Genomic DNA, 17,252 nt, shown 5'->3' on the forward strand with positions numbered 1-17,252 from the left:
TGCCTCTTATCCTCACGTGGGGCTCTAACATCTAAGTTGGTCTTCAGCACAGAGAGTGTCTTTGCTGTCACATTTCTCTCTTATGGAGCCTGAGCTGACTTAGTTTTCCTCTGCTGATGTGACTTGTTCATCCTCTCCTCACCCGGATGAAGGATGAAGCCATGCAAGGCATTGTACTGTCTATCTTTAATAAAAGCAGGCCTTCTTCCTAAGGTAATTGATTTTCATATATTTGCCTGTGAGAGCCACAGCTCTATTTTATTTTGTGCGTATTCGCCAATAACCAGAGAATCCATTCACAGCTGGAAAATTCAGCCAAGGTGACTCTAGCTTATTCTACCTACTTTACAGTGGGAATGCTAGCTAGGAGCAGCCTGCCTTTTTTTGGCTTCATAATGCTAAGAAAAAAAGGCCCAGGAGGAAGAGACCTGGATGTCACTTTTCATAGTGTGGTTTTGTGCTAAATCAACTTTGGTTTCCCATCCAGTGCGTACTTATGATGCTTGGCAGGCTTACCTTGTTTATATGCTTGACCTCAGAGCTCATCAGAATAACAGTCACTTTTAGGAGCTCTGTTCCCTTATCTCTTTAGCAAGTAAAATTGCAGAGGAGTTTTTTCATTCGTTTGTTCAGAAACATTTTCAATTGTCTACTCTGTTGCCAGGCCCCATGCTAGGCCTCAGAGATATGAAGATGAAGACAGACTTTGGCTCTGTATTTGAAGATCTCAAAGTCTGGTTCAAAAGAGAGAACTAAGTAAACAATTTTAATTTCACATGTAAGGGCAATATAGTAATTATAATATTATATTATATTAATTATATTATAAAAAAGCATTTATTGAATGCCAACCACATTGTTGATGCTGGGAAAGACTGAGGACTGGAGGAGAAAGGGGACGACGGAGGATGAGATGGTTGAATGGCATCACTAACTAAATGAACGTGAATTTGAGCCAACTCTGGGACATAGTGGGGGACAGAGGACTCTGACTGCAGCGCTGCATCCAAGGGGTTGCAGAGAGTCAGACACGACTTAGCAGCTGAGCAACAGTAACATCAGTAACGCCATCCAACCGTCTCATCCTCTGCTGCCCCTCTCCTTTTGCCTGAGATCTTTCCCAGCATCAGGGTCTTTTCCAATGTATCAGAAAGTACTTTAAACATTTTTTTTTAATTTCTCACAACAGTCCTAATAAGTGGTTAATACATTATCTTCACTTCTCATCTGAATGAGAAAACCGAGTTGCAGAAAGGTTGTATGTACACTAACAAGGTCACTCAGCTGAAAAGTGGTAGAGCCAGTATTCAAATTCAAGTACTCTGATTTAAGACTGCGGGCTCTTGACCACTACAGTACAATGATTCTCTACAATAAAGATGTTGGATGTAGAATCAGGTACAACTAACTCAAAATAGAGAATCAGAAAAAATAGCGTTTGTGCTGGCTTTGAAGGATGGGTGTAGGGATTAGCTTTTCTAGACAGACAGGGTGGAAAGACCATGCAAGCACAGAGATCAGCCTTTCTGAAGGCTCAGAGGGATGTAAACTCTTGTGCTGTGTGGTAAAGGGTGAGTAACTGCATGACTGGCCTGAGGCAGGAGGTGGGACTAACGGGTGGCTGAGTCTCCCTTGTCCAGGGTCTTGTGTGCCATTTGAGGCACCAGATGATTTATACCGCTTCCTGTTGGCTTTGCGTCTTGAGTACAGCAATGCCCTCCCTATTCATAGAAGAAATGGATGGACTTTTGAATCGTAGGGGTCTCTTCCTCTAGTCATAGCTCATGAGTTGTTATGTGTAAATTGTTTGCTTTTTTTGTGCCTCAGTTTTTCCATCAAATTGCACATCTTAAGCTATACTGAAAGGACATGTAGTTTATGAAGCATTAAAAGTATTCTCCTTTTGGGTTTCTTCTTTATATAGAAAAGCAACTGAGATATAGTTGTAAAAGGAAATTGTTTGTTTTTATCTTATTTATACCTGTTTTGACAGCTCCCACCTTCCTCTAACTTAAAGCCAAATTTGGAGACTAGATACCTGGTTCCTTCTAAATTAATGGAGATAAGGAATACTAAAGCACCAGCATTTTCCGAACAGATTTAAGGCTCTAGATGTTTCTTAGAAGCTAGTCAAAGACCTAAATTGATGTCACAGGTATCCCTGAGTTAGATCCAGTGCTGAATAGTCTGGTTGGAGCCTAATTCTCTTCTTCCTTGTTTAATCTTCATAAACATTTTGGACTGGCACTAAGCCAGTGATAGGTGTTACGGAGTCACAAAACTCCAGTCTGTATTTTAAGAATAAGTAAATTTGATGTCCTTGGTTCTGCCCCCTCCTCACCCCTGGCAGCCGCAGCCAGATGTCGTTGGTGGTGTCTTTTTCATTTTAGGAGAAACCTGCTGGTCTCTAGCATCTTCTTACTACCTCTCAGTGAGAGGCAGGCAAGAGGTGAATAATTCTCTTTCCCCAATAACTTCCAAGGAGCCTTCCTTTTTCTGTAAGCTCTGCATGGCTGAACTGCATTCACCTCTTTACCCAGAAACCCACAGCAGGTGTCTGTACCAGATGCTGGGAGCAGAAGCTGGTGTGTTTTTTGTTTGGGGCTTTTTCTTTTCAAGATGGTATGAAGTTTTGGAGTCACTGCGTGCAGGTTTCTTTAAAACTAGAACTACAAGGAGGGAGCTTCAGAACATGAAGAAGGTGGCCAAAGGCTGAGCTAAGACTGGGATACCCTAAATGGTGACGTCTTTGCCAAGGAACAGTACTCTTGTGCCTGTCCTATTTGGGCCTGGGACCTAACTGTGAGTGGTGGTAGGTTCATTAAAAAAAAATAAAAATAAAAAGACTTCTTTAGCCAGAAGCAGGGGTATTAGGAAAGAAAAAGACTTCCTTACATAAATGCCTCATTCCCCCACTTCTTAGTACCACTACCAATTGTTCCCTGTAGGTTGTAATGTGGTTGTAAAACAGGAAAGTGTTTTGTTTCCTTGGCGAGTACATGCCTCCTTCTCCCCCTGGTTCTATCAATTCTATTTAAAGGAAAGTGAGACTGAGCGTGAGAAAAACAGTGCAGAGAGGGAGGAGCTGACAGAATTACAGAGAAGGTAGGCAAAGAAGCATTTCTCAGCTGTCCGTGGCTGCTAGATGCATCGGTTCAGATGCTGTGGGGCAGTGTACCGTATTATCCTACTTCGAAGATACTGCCACTCAGACAAGGACCGGTTAAAACCAACCTAGCTGCCAACTTTGCCCTGACTTTCAGGGCTATTCAGGATTAGCACCTAAGCAGCTGTCATAGTGATACCTGCTTATGTGTTGTACCTAAAATAGGAGTCAGACCTACATATATTATTTCAAAGCTTTAAAAAAAAAAAAAACCTCTGTTAAGTTTAGTTATTCCCATCCCCTTTTTACAGATGAAGAAATTGATATTACAAGAAGTTCTTAGGCAGTGGTCACACAGTTAGAAAGGATTAGAACCCAAATCTGTCAGGCTTAAAATTCTGTGCTTTTAACCTGCACACTACATACTCTCATTCTCAGGAGATGGAAGATCCGTATCTTCCAACATCTTGGCTGGCAATAAGTAAAGTTAATGGATGGAATGGTGACAGGCCAACAGGGATTTGGCATTTTTATCAGAAAATGTTGTTTTCATTTTCTTTATTGAATGCCAACAGCAGTTTGTATGAGGCCGAAGTCGAGGTGGAACTTGCCAGGAAACTGCCTAAGGTGGAATGGACAGAAACTTCTCTCCCCAGACAGGTAAACATTAGTTTACTCCCTGGCTTTTGTGGAGCCAGCAACTGCCATCGCCTCTTCTGAAAGAGCCACTGTTCACCCGGTGGCAGGTGCAGGCCAACTGTTGCCATGACAACAGCAGGAGAGGCAAGCAGTTTAATTCCAGAACTGATAATTAACTGGGGGGTGGGGTGGAGGTGGGGAGAGAAATGGGGGGATAATTGTTTCAGGAGGGAAAACTTAGCAATTACCAGCAAGCTGCACAGATAAAAAGGCCAGGCACAGACGTCCCAGCCCAGCATGCTCCTGGAACTCAGCACTCATCCCTTCTGGTTAGGAATTTTTGATAAATGAAAATGAAGGGTTGAGTCCCCAGCCAATCAAGACTCTTTAAGTACCAAATAAGGAAAAAGGAAGTGATATAGGCTGTAAGAAAGAAATGCAGGGGGCCAGATAAATGACTACCCTAAATGACATCACCCAACCAGCAGCAATCCAGAAATGTTATCTAAACTCTGCAGGAGGAATTCATGCCTGGAGATAAAACAAGACCCACAAGGTGTACCCACTGTGAGCGTCTACTTCCGTGGATGGAATCTAGGAGAGTAGCTTATTTTTACAGAGGTGATGGACTTGTTAAGGTCATTGATCATCCTGGCTATTCATCTGTCAACTCCCCAGAGACCACAATAATGAACGTGAGCTAAGCATTCCACATGGATCATCTGTCTCATGTAATCCTTACAGCAGCCTGGGACAATGGTGCTGTTCTTATTCTCGTATCAGACTTACACATGTTCAGTGCTTTACCCAAGGTCACAGAGCTAGTAAAGCAATGTACTGAATCCTATTATCCTATTGATTTGTGTTTTTAAAGTAAAACCTATAGTACTCTGTGGGGATGTCATGGTCCCAATCTAGAGTAAAATCAGGCTTAAGTAGATACAAACAGTTTACAATAAAAAGGACAATATTTTTTTTTTCTAGTAGAATAAAGATAAGCTACAAAATAAAAATTACTAGATAAGCAGTGCTGGAGAATGTCCTGTCGTGGGTTTGAGATCTGTCAGACTCATGGTTCACAGATTAGCCCTGTGTCACAGATCAGCTCTGATCAGATGACCTAAGTGTGAGTCAGGATTTCTTCCAGACTTGTTCTGTGGCTCAGGGCAGGTTAAGGCTTGGATGAGGAGCTGACATTGCCCAATGCAAAGTAACTGTCCAAAACTCCTCTAAAGATAGATTTTCACCAAACTTCCATGCTTTATGTATTTTTCATGGGAAAAACGCCGTAGCGCATATAGCAAGACCTCCCTGTATCCCAGAGTACGTGTGTATAATGCACATACATGACGTGAGAGAGAAATAAGTAAAGAGTTGGCAGGGGGGAGGGGAGAGGAGAGAGAGAGTGTATAATGCACATACATGACATGAGAGAGAAATAAGTAAAGAGTTGGCAGGGGGGAGGGGAGAGGGGGAAAATGTGGGGAAGGGAGAGAGAAAGATTTTACTTTAAAACAGTGAGTCTCTGAAAGGAGAAACATGACGTTCATGCAGTACCTACAGCGCATTGTTCCAGGCGTTGTTCTTTGGTGTGCAAATATAGTTTTCAGCAAAGCATTCATGGTCCACACAGCCCTCAAAGAGCTTATAGTCTGAAATCTCAAGTAAAGACTGAAGAATGTAAATGGTATGTAATTTAAAAACACATCTTAAAGAAAGCCGTTAATTCTTCTCTTAAATCCTATTACAAGAACTAAAACTTGCCCAGTCCTTCTGGCTAGTAGGCAAATGTGTAAAAGATAGAATACAAGAGAGACTTAGATTGATAATCACTACTTAAAACAATGAGCTTCCCTTCAGTTTGTCAGAGGTTTGACAAACTAGTAAGTTGATGTTGCCTTTGCAAATGAAACAATATCAAAATTTGGGAGCTCGACTGACACAATAATTTTGCTGGAAAATGTAATTTTGTCTGCATAATGGAAGCAGGATTACTTCAAGGAGATCTCATTAATGTGTGTTCACCTACAAAAAGCAGTGTAACCTTTCTTATTAGATTATTGCGGGGTCATGATGCAAAAGGCAGTTGGAATAATTCTCAGTCTTTTGTTCTAAGAAAATAAATTAGGCACTGTCTAGGAGTCTAGATATAGAAATGGAAATCATTGAAGACAGAAAAACAACATAGTCACTCATTCTGAAATTTATATAACCTTTTTTTTTTTCTGTAGGTTTCATTCCACTTACCATTTATTAAAATAAATTATATCCAATGTCTGTTATGTGCCAGGCAGTGCTAGATGTTGAAACTGTCATGGAAATCAAAAGCCAAAACAGTCCCTTTTTGCTTGGTGCTTACCTTATAGCAGTTGGTCTCTCCTCCCCATTTCAGAGCCATACATCTGTTCTCTGTTCAACTCTCCCCAGTCTTAAAGAATCAGCACCTTACTAAAAAGATGCTTGTCATGTGCAGTTATAAATGGAAATCCCCCAATCCTGGGCTTCCAAGTATATTAGACTGAACACTGATTGTCTGAGTTGTTGACTTAGTCTTTTAAACTAGGGTTCTAGGGTCCAGTAAGTCTGGCAAATGCCACGTATTTACCCAGCTCTTGAAGTTCCCCAAGTACCATGGCATAGTAAAGGCTTTGAGCACTCCTATAAATAGTAAGACTGACTGACTTTGTTTCACCCAGCATTCCCAAACTTCTTGACCATAAGGATCTTTTATCCCCTATCACATAAATACCCTTTAGCACCAGTGTTCCTCAGCTGGAGGAATGTGGCTCATCGTCCACTAGATGTTAAGAACTGTTGCTGATGAATCGCCATCTCGAAAGAGAGTATAAGAGACGAAAGACAGTTGTAGTAGGAATCCACATCTCTTAGGTTGAAATCTTGTTGTTTTTTTAAAAAACTAGGTCTTCTGAACCATTTCTCTACTATTATTAATTTATGTCCAATACAAATGGGAGTGTGGCTATCAGAGGTTCAAATAATGGAAACAGATACACCTTCCTGGGAGAAGAAAGTCTGAAGAGGGCCACTGGGAATTTTTTTAATTGACATGAAAATGAGACTTGGATGTCCGTGATTCCTTTCAAAAATAACTTATCTATCATAAATCAGTTTTTTGTTCTTCTGGTCTTAATAACATAATTCATTTCACTCTTAGCAATAAAAAAGTTGTAATTCCTACATATCCCAAGCACCCAGCATATCATGTAGTACAGAGCAGACTCTCAGATACTGGTTGAGCGAATGACTGAAACAGACAGTGACACGGAACGTTACTAAATACAGTGCAATACGGAAAAGTGCCATTGTTCCAGTTTTAGGTCAGTGTATAAAGTGAGTGCATCCCTTTGTCACATGATAGTGCCAGGCTTAATCACAAGTTGAGGGAACCAAGAAAATTTATATGTATAGAAGTATCTTTCAAGCTGTTACATGCTAGGTCTAAGGAGTTGTCCTGTTTGGTGTTTTTTTTTTTTTTTTTTAACCAGTGATCATGAAGGTGCTCAGTATTCTGTGTGTTAGAAATTGCCCCAGTATGACCCGGCCCTAATGCCAAGTGGATTATATACCAGGATTGCAGTATCCTGACTTAAAGAGAGGAAGGCCGTGAGACTAGGATGTCAGGTCTTTGATAGAACTTCTCTGTCCTTCATTTTGTCATCAGTTGTGTAGGGGCCATAGAGCACCCATTCTGTCTGTATTAATGATTGAGACAACATATGTGAATAATAGTATATAATAAATGCAAATAAGAAATGTCAATGAAGCTCCATGCCCTTCGAAGTATAAGCATGAAACAAGCAAAATGACATAAGGATAAGCCTTTTCATAATACTATTTAAGACATAACCTGAGGTTCATATCTGAATTATTTAAACAGACATTTATCAGAAGTAACAAAAGAAACAGGTAGGTTACCTTTGATTCAGCACCTTTACAATTTACATGATATACACAGGTGGCTCAGTGGTAAATAATCCGCCTGCTGAACAGGAGATGTGGGTTTGCTTCCTGGCTTGGGAAGATCCCCTGGAGAAGGAAATGGCAACCCACTGCAGTACTCTTGCCCCAGAAAACTCCATAGACAAGGAGCCTGGTGGGCTACAGTCCACAGGGTCACAAAAGAGTTGGACTCGACTTGGTGACTAAACAACATAGACATCTTATTTCCTTATTCAAACAAACCTGAGATGTAGTTTTGCTTACCCCCATGTTACACAGATGAGAAAGTTCAGTGACAGTAAGTGATCTGCTCAGGGTTGCCCAGCTAGAACTACAGGTGCCTGGAGTCAGAACTTGCAGTGAGGTCTTCTTGTTCTCTGTCTTGTGCCTTTGCCCTCACAGCTGCTTTTGGTCAAAACATCGCTCTTGCTTTTCTCCTCCCTCTGCAGCGTGTTCTACCCTTGACTTCTCCTTCTCAGTAAATGGCATCATCATGTCTCAAGCCAGTAACCTAAGAGTAATACTCAGTATCTCTCTTTTCTTCACATTCCACATCCAAGTAATCAGTAAATTTTGTCAGATTTACCCTCATCTATACATCACATCCAAGAACTTCTCTCCGCCACCCACTCTCCATACTGGTCCAGGCCACATAATTTCTCTGCAGGCTTCTACTGGCATTCCCTTATGGCTACTCTTACTCATCTTTCCCCTCACTGTAACCACCCCCACCCGCTCCCGCCCAATCCATTCTGCACATAGATACTGAAATGTTCTCTTAGGATACAAAGGAGGTCATCTAATTATTTAGAATGCCCCAAGATGAAATATATCATGTCTGGAGTTTGCTTCAGAATCCCCTGGAGGAAGAGGACCTATAAAGTCACACAGGAGGGGTTCTACCATCCTCACGCCTGCTGTTCCCCGCCGTGCTCACTGCAGCCACACAGCTCTCTCACTGTCCTTCAGACTGAGGGGACGGTCCTTCACTTCAGGGCCTTCGTGCTTGGGTTCCCTTCTGCCTGGGTGTTCCTCCTCAGATCTCCACACGGCTCATTCCCTCTCATTCTCTAAGCCTCTGATGAAATGTTGTCTCTTCGGACCTTCCTTCCCTGCTTTGGCTTTCTGCTATCCTTGTCACTATGTTAAAATGGATTATATATATGTAACTTATTTTTCCCCCCACTGGAAGTAAATGTCATGAGGGCAAAAGCTTTGTCTTTTTCACCACTGTTCTCTCAGTGTCTGGAAAGTGATAGGCACACAATTAATCTGAATAAATAGCTATGCAAAACCTGTTTTCGAAGTTGTGGAGAGAACTCGGGTTTGGAATAGGAAAACCTTAGATGCACTGGCTTATACTGTCTGTCACCTTGTGCAGGTCATTTACCTTCAGCCATGATTTGCGAATCTGCTTTTGTTATCTGCCAACAGCCTGTGAGTTTGTGAACGGTGGCAGCTGAACTTGGTTTTTCTTCATCTCAGTAGGAGCCATAGCAGGTCTGTTATGCTATTCGCTAACTGTATACACGAGCAATACTTAGCCACTTTCCAGGCTTGGAAAATGACTGACCTGGACTCGTGAACCCTTGGCTATTCCTTAGATGATAATGATCATGGCCACAATAGCAAACACTGATATAAGGCCTTACCACGGGCCAGGCGCTGTTCTAAGAATGTTACGTGTCATGATTTCATTTAATCCTTTTGATAGCCCCATAGGGGTAGAGGCTGCTCCTGGCCCCATTTTCCAGATGAGGACAATTAAGCACAGAAAGAGTACATAGTTTGCCCAAGGTCAGATAGCCAGTGAATGATTCAGAGCCAGGGTTTGAACCAAAGCCATCTGGCTGTGGAGTCTGTATTCTTAACCAGCTCTTTCTTCTGCCTTTGCAAATCCTCAGCGTAGGCTTACAGCAAGATAGATAGATAGATAAATAGATGATTTAGTAAATAAATATTTAAAAAAATAAAAGTTCAGCTGGGTGCATCTGCGCTAAAGAAGGCTTCTAATCTAAGTATTCAAGGCTAGTTTCTTGGCTCTTTTCATTTAAAGCTGCACGTGTGCCCCGTCCGCTCTGTGTGAGCCTTCTGAGAAGGGTAGGGATGCAGCAGTGAGAGCTTTGCATGGAGTGAACTGTGCTGTCAGGACCGTGGAGAGACTCGGGTGGTGCTCTTTGCCTGTCCTTGGCGAGTGATGGGCTGCAGAGGCACCTTCACGTCCGTGGCTGCCCTTTTAGCTGCGGACTTGTGTGCCTTGTGATGATGAAGTTGGAGAACGGTGGCTGTCTGAGCCAGCAGTAGCACAGGCTGCTGTCTGGAAAAGCAGGGTGTGAACTCACATGTATCATTGTGAGATAGTTCCCTAAATAGGGGGTTTTTGTGCTGACTCTTGCTTTTCCAGCTGAAGCCTGGCTGTTTCCTCTTTCTTCTCTTAAAACAATCTTTCTAGAAGGCGTTTCCCTTCCTACCTGCCTTTGAGTGACAGGGCTAACATCTGGGAAAAAGGAGAAGTGATCTACTTCTTTACAAGTTACATCTCCATCAGACCTGAAAGTTGTTTAAAATTCAGTCTTTGCCTGTGGAGCTCTTGAGTCAAGGTGAGGAGTACTCAAGTCAGCCTTCTGACTCCATGAGAACTGGAAGTAAAGAGTGAACTCTTGTCCTGAATCAACCAGCATCAGTCAGTAAAGACATCTTTAGGACGGACTCTGCCTGCAACTAAGCGGAAATGGCAGAGGAGGATATATGTGTGTACTCCACTATTATATATAAATAAGGGACTTGCACATCGTGGACTTTGGTATCTGAGGGAGATCCTGGAATCAATTCCCCTGTGGATACGGAGGAATGATGTAATATATGAAATAATCAGACAGCTTTAAGATAAAACATTCATTAAAAACTGAGTGCATGTTTTATACTCTATCACTTTAAGAGCTCAAAGAATCAATGTGATGCACTGGGTAAAGAATACAGGCTTTGGGGTCAGAGGTTCTGGTCAGAATTCCAACCTCATCACTACTAGCTATATAACCTTAGCCCCACTATTTCATTCCTTAGGCCTTGGTTTTCTCATCTGCCAAATAGAGATGATAATAGTATCTAAAGTTAAGATTAATGAGAGGATCAGTGAGATCATTCAGTTAAAAAAAAAAATCTTTTGAGTGCCAAATCTGAGCTAGGCACTGTTTTGAGTGCATGGGATATGGAAAAGGCCCCTGATGTCTCAGTGGCAACAACAAACCTTTACTTCTCTGACATACTGCATGTCCCCTGTGGATCAACTTTAGCTCTCTGCCCACTTCTCCTTCATTCCAAGACCAAGGCTAAAGAGCAGACCCCGTGTAGGACAGGCTGGCTGGCAAAGGGGAAAAAGTGGTGGCAAAATGGTGCAGCTCACCCCAGGAAAGCAGGGGCTCACTTTTGAGTCAAGCGACAGAGGGAGAGAAGAGTCCGGAAGGCTTGCAAGATGAGAACGTTTTTGCGGTGATTCAGATGAAAGAGCTTGAAGTTCTAGGCTTGGATTAGAAGAGTGGCCATGCAGAGAAACGAATAGGTGGGGGAAACACGGGATGGGGACTCGAGAGAACTTAGTGAGTGGCCGCATTTGAGAATAAAGGAAGAAGGTGGAGCTCAGTCGGGAGCACTGGCTTCCAAGATTTGCTCTGCCGCTACCCAGTTATGTAAACTCAGGCAGGTCATTGAACCATTCTGGGCTTTGAGTTCAACATTTATAAAATGAAAGGCCTGAGTTTGATGTGGCCCCTGAGGTTCCCTCTAGCTCTGTCCCTTTCTGGCTCTAAGACTCTGAAGTGTCTGTCTTAGGAGATCACAGACCACTGGGAGTGGTGCTCATGGGAAGGAAGGTTGGCTTAGAGAGAAGGTGTTATAGTGACTCCAGTTTGCATCTGTCTCAGCCCACTGGGTTGTGTGCCTTTCCTCTTTGATTTTGCTTAGAGCCCTCTTTCTTCTTGGCTTCATTTTGAATCCAAAAAGGAAATAGAATTTCTTTTTCATCTCCAAAGCGGGGTCCTTGGAAACACATAGCACCTTGAGGCCATGGGACTAATGTAGCCTTATGGACAGTGTTGCTTCAGCATCTTTTGGTATCCTGGCTTCTTTCTGTCCTTCAGCATATTTCATGTTATGATAGCACCTTCACAGGGTCAGCCTGGGAGTCTGTTTGAGAGGATCCTTATCCCCCCTGCCCCAGCCTGTCACATACCACACAGCCACAGAATCAGGCATTTCTGCCACTTGTCTCCTTCTCAAGGGCATGCTTCAGCCTCTCTTTTCCTGTACTCACTCTCTCCCTTGGGAAGAGGAGTAACTTGTCTGATTGGTGAGAGTCTGGCAGTTATTTGACCTCTCCTCTCAGTTGCACAGGGTTAATGTGTTAACAATCACTGCCCTGAGAAGACAGCATGGCCATGTCTTTCTCTCTTCTCTTTTGCTTTCTTGAATCACTGGGTTCAGGCAGGATGGACCTTCCTTGCTCTTTGCTCTCCATTGAAATAAGCAGACTAGGAGGAAATTGTCTCTTCTGGATGCAGATAGGTCTTTGTTCCAACTTCCACATCAATGACTAATTAAGTAAATTAAGTCACTCCTTCCCTGGAATTCAGATGTCTTTAATAATTTAGTGGGGCGGGGGGGGGGGGTGTCTTCCCTGGTAGCTCAGTTGGTAAAGAATCTGCCTGTAAAGTGGGAGACCTGGGTTCGATCCCTGAATTGGGAAGATCCCCTGGAGAAGGGATAGGCTACCCACTCCAGTATTCTGGCCTAGAGAATTCCATGGACTGTATAGTCCATGGGGTGCAAAGAGTTGGACATGACTGAGCGACTTTCACTTTCACTTTCACTAATTTAGTGGGAGAGGTGGCAGGAGGTACCTACTGTAGCTTTAGAAATCTCGGCACTGTATTAATTGGGTCTCCACTAACAAAACTAATACCTTGATTATAGTTTAGTTCCTGAAGTCTCTGCTTTCCTTGTTTGAAAATATAATATAGACCCACTATATTAATTGGGTCTCCACTAACAAAAGTAATACCTTGATCACAGTTTTTAGCTCCTGAAGCCTCTGCTCTCCTTGTTTGAAAATATAATATAGACCCACTATATTAATTGGGTCTCCACTAACAAAAGTAATACCTTGATCACAGTTTAGCTCCTGAAGCCTCTGCTCTCCTTGTTTGAAAGTGGAGAATACCGTGAACACGTGACAGTGTGGTCTTCAGCAGAACCCTTTCAGCATCACCTCACACTTGGTAGCGGCTTCTTGTCCCCTCCCTCAGCTTTGCACATAGGAAAATGCAGCTGTGAAAGAGGGTGCTGGCTTACTGTGCATCGTAAGAATTGCATCAAAGCTGACTTGCCATCAACCAGTGTCTGCCTGCCCTATAAACTTTGTTTCCAGGAAACTGGGTTCCCTCTTATATCCTGATATTTTTAGCCACTTCACCCAAAATGCTGGATTCAGTGCTCTTTTCATATGGTCATTTTAGTTAAATGACTACTTTGAAATGTCAGTATTAAATTAATGGTGCAGTCTAAGTTCCCAAAGATGAGAGTTGTACTTAATTGTTTGAGGTTTTTAACCTCCTTCCTATCTTCCACTACAGCCAGTGTTTTGAAATACAACTTTTTAACAAGCAGGTGTTTAAATTCTGACATGATTTTGGTACCTTTTTAAAAACTAAAATTACAGGCCAATTAAGTTGAAATGGTTAAACGCAATTTGCGTGCATAGTTGTAACCCCACTTGATTCTTTACAAAATTTTTAAAATCTTAATTATTGTTTCTAGGAAGTCTCCCAGGAGGCAAAGCTAATGAGCCTTGAATTACTCCATCAGTGTGTATGTCAGACACTGTGTGAGGCGCAACAGGGTTAGAGAATGAGCCACGGGCACTACTCTTAAAGCACGTGTAGTTCGACTGAGAAATGAAGCTCATGGGCAAAGAATTATAATACGCTGGTACAAGAACCCACATAGCGAGATGTGCTAAGTGCTGTGGGAAGCAGAATAAAAGGTGGCTAATTCTTCCTGGGGAATCAGGGAAGATTTCCCAGGTGTTGACCCATTTGAACCAGTGGCCTGAACTGAGCTATTCAATAGTAGGTTGATTGACAGAGACTAGAGAACGGGCATCGTAATTGTGCGTTCACGTGCTGGTAGTGACAAGGAATTTTGAACTGTGGCGCACGAGGGGAAAGTATGTACTATATCACTATTTAAGTCCTTTGTCAGCACTGTGCTCTATTTCATAAGAAGAGAGCTTTGCCAACATTTATCCTTCTGGTTTTAGAAAGAGCATAGGCATATGGAAATAAACTTGGCATATTTTGAGGAGCCATGATTTAGAGTTTTGAAGTTTCAATAGTTCATTCTCTTCTTCTCTTTCTCTGCCATCTAAAAGAAAGAGATTTAATTTCTTTTTAACTGTTTCCAATTTTTTAAAATTGTTCTCTGTTATAACTATGGCTCCTGTTTCTCATTGTATTAACCAGAGACTCTTTGATTGTAAGGAACAGAAATCTACCCCAACTAGTTCAGATAACACAGTGGGATATGGAAAAGATATGGTACATTTCTCACAGGACCCAATCAAAGGAAGTGTTTCTGTACCTGGTGGGCGTAAGCATGGAAAACGGTTAAGACCAAAAGTTGCTCTCGCAGTCTCTGCTCTTTCTTTCTCTCTTTCTTCTTCCTTCCTGCTTCACCCTCCACCCCACAGAGCAGACTTTCTGTCTGCTTTGTCTCTCCTCTTTCCCTGTAATCTCAGCTTGTCCTGGCAGCACTCTGGTCCCTGCTATATAGCAGCTTTCTGATGCGGAATTCAACATTGCTTCACCACAGTCTTGAGAGAAAATCTAGCCAGTTCATGTCTATTAATTAGCTACCCTTGAGTTAGGTGGTCCTGCCTGTCTCGTCAGTTACTGTAGAAGGCAGGTGAGGGTGGGGGGTGAGGAGTCATGTGGCTTGTAGGGCTTTTCTTCCCCCAGGTAGGGACAGGACAGAAGGGTGAATTGAAAAAGGTAAGCAAAAATTGAACAATATTCTGCTACACACCCCTAGAGAAGCAAACTGGTGTGTAATCAAAGATGACAATTTAATTTTTCTTAACAGTTTTTTTATAGTTAGACATCAGAGTGCCCTTAAGTGCCTGTACCTAGTATCTATTGCAGAACAATTTCATTTCTTATACACTTAGCATTTCACAGATAGACAGAAGGTGCACACTCAACCAACATGTGACTCCTAACAGCACCCCTGTTTCTCATTTGCTGTTGCCTCTTAAAGGTCAGGGTGTATGAGAAAAACCATGAATTTTAAGTCACATGGAGTTACTTCCATTTCTTGCTAATTTAGTGGCCATAAAGTAGTTCCAACCTCTTAGAATCTGTTTTCTGATTCACAAAATGAGGCTGACTTGAACCTCCCCAGCCACTCTAGACACTTGTGAGAAACATATGATAAACGCGTGTTGAATGATTTTGTGAATAGTAAAACACTATACTGATGAGTTCAGTTATTAATCGATTATGTTTGTGGTGGCAACAAAGATAGTTTTTTTGGTTGATATTCAGCATGAGTTACTGAGGGATTAGACCCTCTGGCATCTGCTCATCTAAGGCAGGGCATGCGTGGTTTTTGGCAGGACTTGTAAACACACCAGGTTTCTGCTTTTCCACCTCTCTGGGCTGTTGTCGCACACTTGGAGTTCCTCGGATGAAAGGGATAATGGAAGCTCACAGGTGCACTGCTCCTCCATCAGCGTGCACGTCATCGTGACTCCTGTTCACGACAGGGAGCCTTCTGCTTTGCTCATTTGTGAGCTGGAACTATTTTAATCATCGTAATGGTATTAAGTGGGCTGTTATCTGGGTGCTTCTTTTAATTAGATGATGGTAAGAGAAAAACAAGGGTCACAAATTATTCCCTTTTGCAAATAAGTAAAAGATGCTGAATTATTTATTGAAGTTCACTCAGCTAGTAAGTTGAAGAGCTAGGATTCAGCCCAGTTCTGTTTGACTCTAGGTCCCAGATTTTCCCCACTATGCCTTACTGCCTCCAGATCTTAAGAGTCTACATGTTTAATTTCTACCTGGGCTCTTCAGACCCCAAAAGGATCTATGAAGATAGAAATAAAAGTCTATGAACTATTTTCAGTATTTCAAAAATTGTAGTGAGAAATCTTACATTTAACTGCAACAGAGCAGAATTATGTTAACTTTTTTCACCCCATGGTGACCTAATTTGTCAGTTATTCACACAAGAAAACTAATTAAATATTCAAAAATGTTGTATGTTAGACAAAGAGTTTCAAATTCTGAAGCCTTTGGAAGGTACATGGGGGCCCTTGATGGTGAAAAGATTATGAAATGCAGCCTAATCCCCAAACTGCAAACTCATGGGTCATCAGCCAGCCAAATCTAGCCCAAAGGCGTTCTGTTTGCCTCATAAAGTATTTTTTCCAACTGACCAGCATTTAAAAGTTGAAAGATTTCACATCAAAAAGCAGGTTTTTTTTTTCAGCTTCTTTTGAAAATCCAGAATTTTTAGCAGTACTGAGTCTGTATTTACCCATGACATTGACCAGCTGGCTCCTTAGAAGGGGTATGTACTTTGCAGTTTACCAGACTCTGCCTGGCCCAGTTTGTTTGCCTCATTCATTCATGTTACCTATGGGGAGTTGACTCACTGGGAAAGACTCTGATGCTGGGAGCAATTGGGGGCAGGAGGAGAAGGGGACAACAGAGGATGAAATGGCTGGATGGCATCACCAACTCGATGGATGTGAGTCTGAGTGAACTCCGGGAGTTGGTGGTGGACAGGGAGGCCTGGCGTGCTGCGATTCATGGGGTCGCAGAGAGTCGGACACGACTGAGCGACTGAACTGAATTGATGGGGCCCCTATAAGCACTGGAATCTCTGATGCCCAGGCTCATCCAGTCTCCTTATTTTGTTGCTTAGTTATAAAGTTAAACCCATCCCCTAGTGGTAGTCACACACACATTTTGTACCCTATAGAGTTTGTGTCTTGGGCTGCTTCTTAAGGTGTTTCATGCATACTTGTCTATTTGGCTGTACTGTATCTTTGAGAACAGTAGTCACATTCTCATTATTGTTTAAGGGGTTGGGAATGCAAAGAAGAGTAAGACAGAGTTCCTGAGAAAGGTCAAGTAGTCTAGCATTGTTTCTTTTTAATTCATGAAAGTAGCTAGGACCCTGAGAAGTACCAAGTGCCTTTTCAAGACCTACTTGCTAGAGTATTGTGAAACAGAATGGGGTTGGTGTTGGTGTCAGAAAGACCTAGGTTAAAGTTCTTGTCACTATTAATTGTCCATGTAAGCAATTTACGTAAACTCCTGGATTTCAACTCTCTTGTCCGTAAAATGGGTATAATTTTAATGCCTGTGGGGTGAAATGAAGATCGAATGATCTGATGCTCATAAAGGTTAGGCATAGTGCTTACCATTTAATAACTGTGAGAATATGGTAACTCTTAGGGTTAAACATGCAATTGGCACTAAGTTAA

At 42.2% G+C, this 17,252-nt stretch overlaps 1 protein-coding gene across 4 annotated transcripts in view; it reads left to right on the top strand.

Moving 5' to 3' along the window:
- Window positions 1-17,252, top strand: part of TRIM44 (tripartite motif containing 44) — a 114,167-nt gene that overhangs the window by 62,826 nt on the left and 34,089 nt on the right. For 2 of the 4 annotated variants that reach the window (XM_005216394.5, XM_024975561.2), the window contains one exon: window positions 3,682-3,766. The exons of the other annotated variants lie outside the window; for them this stretch is intronic. In XM_005216394.5, coding sequence (XP_005216451.1) covers window positions 3,682-3,766 — 85 coding nt within the window. The remainder of the gene's footprint in view (window positions 1-3,681; window positions 3,767-17,252) is intronic. 4 annotated transcript variants of the gene reach the window in all.

This window comes from Bos taurus, chromosome 15 (genome assembly GCF_002263795.3).
Source record: "Bos taurus isolate L1 Dominette 01449 registration number 42190680 breed Hereford chromosome 15, ARS-UCD2.0, whole genome shotgun sequence".
Lineage (NCBI taxonomy): Eukaryota > Metazoa > Chordata > Mammalia > Artiodactyla > Bovidae > Bos > Bos taurus.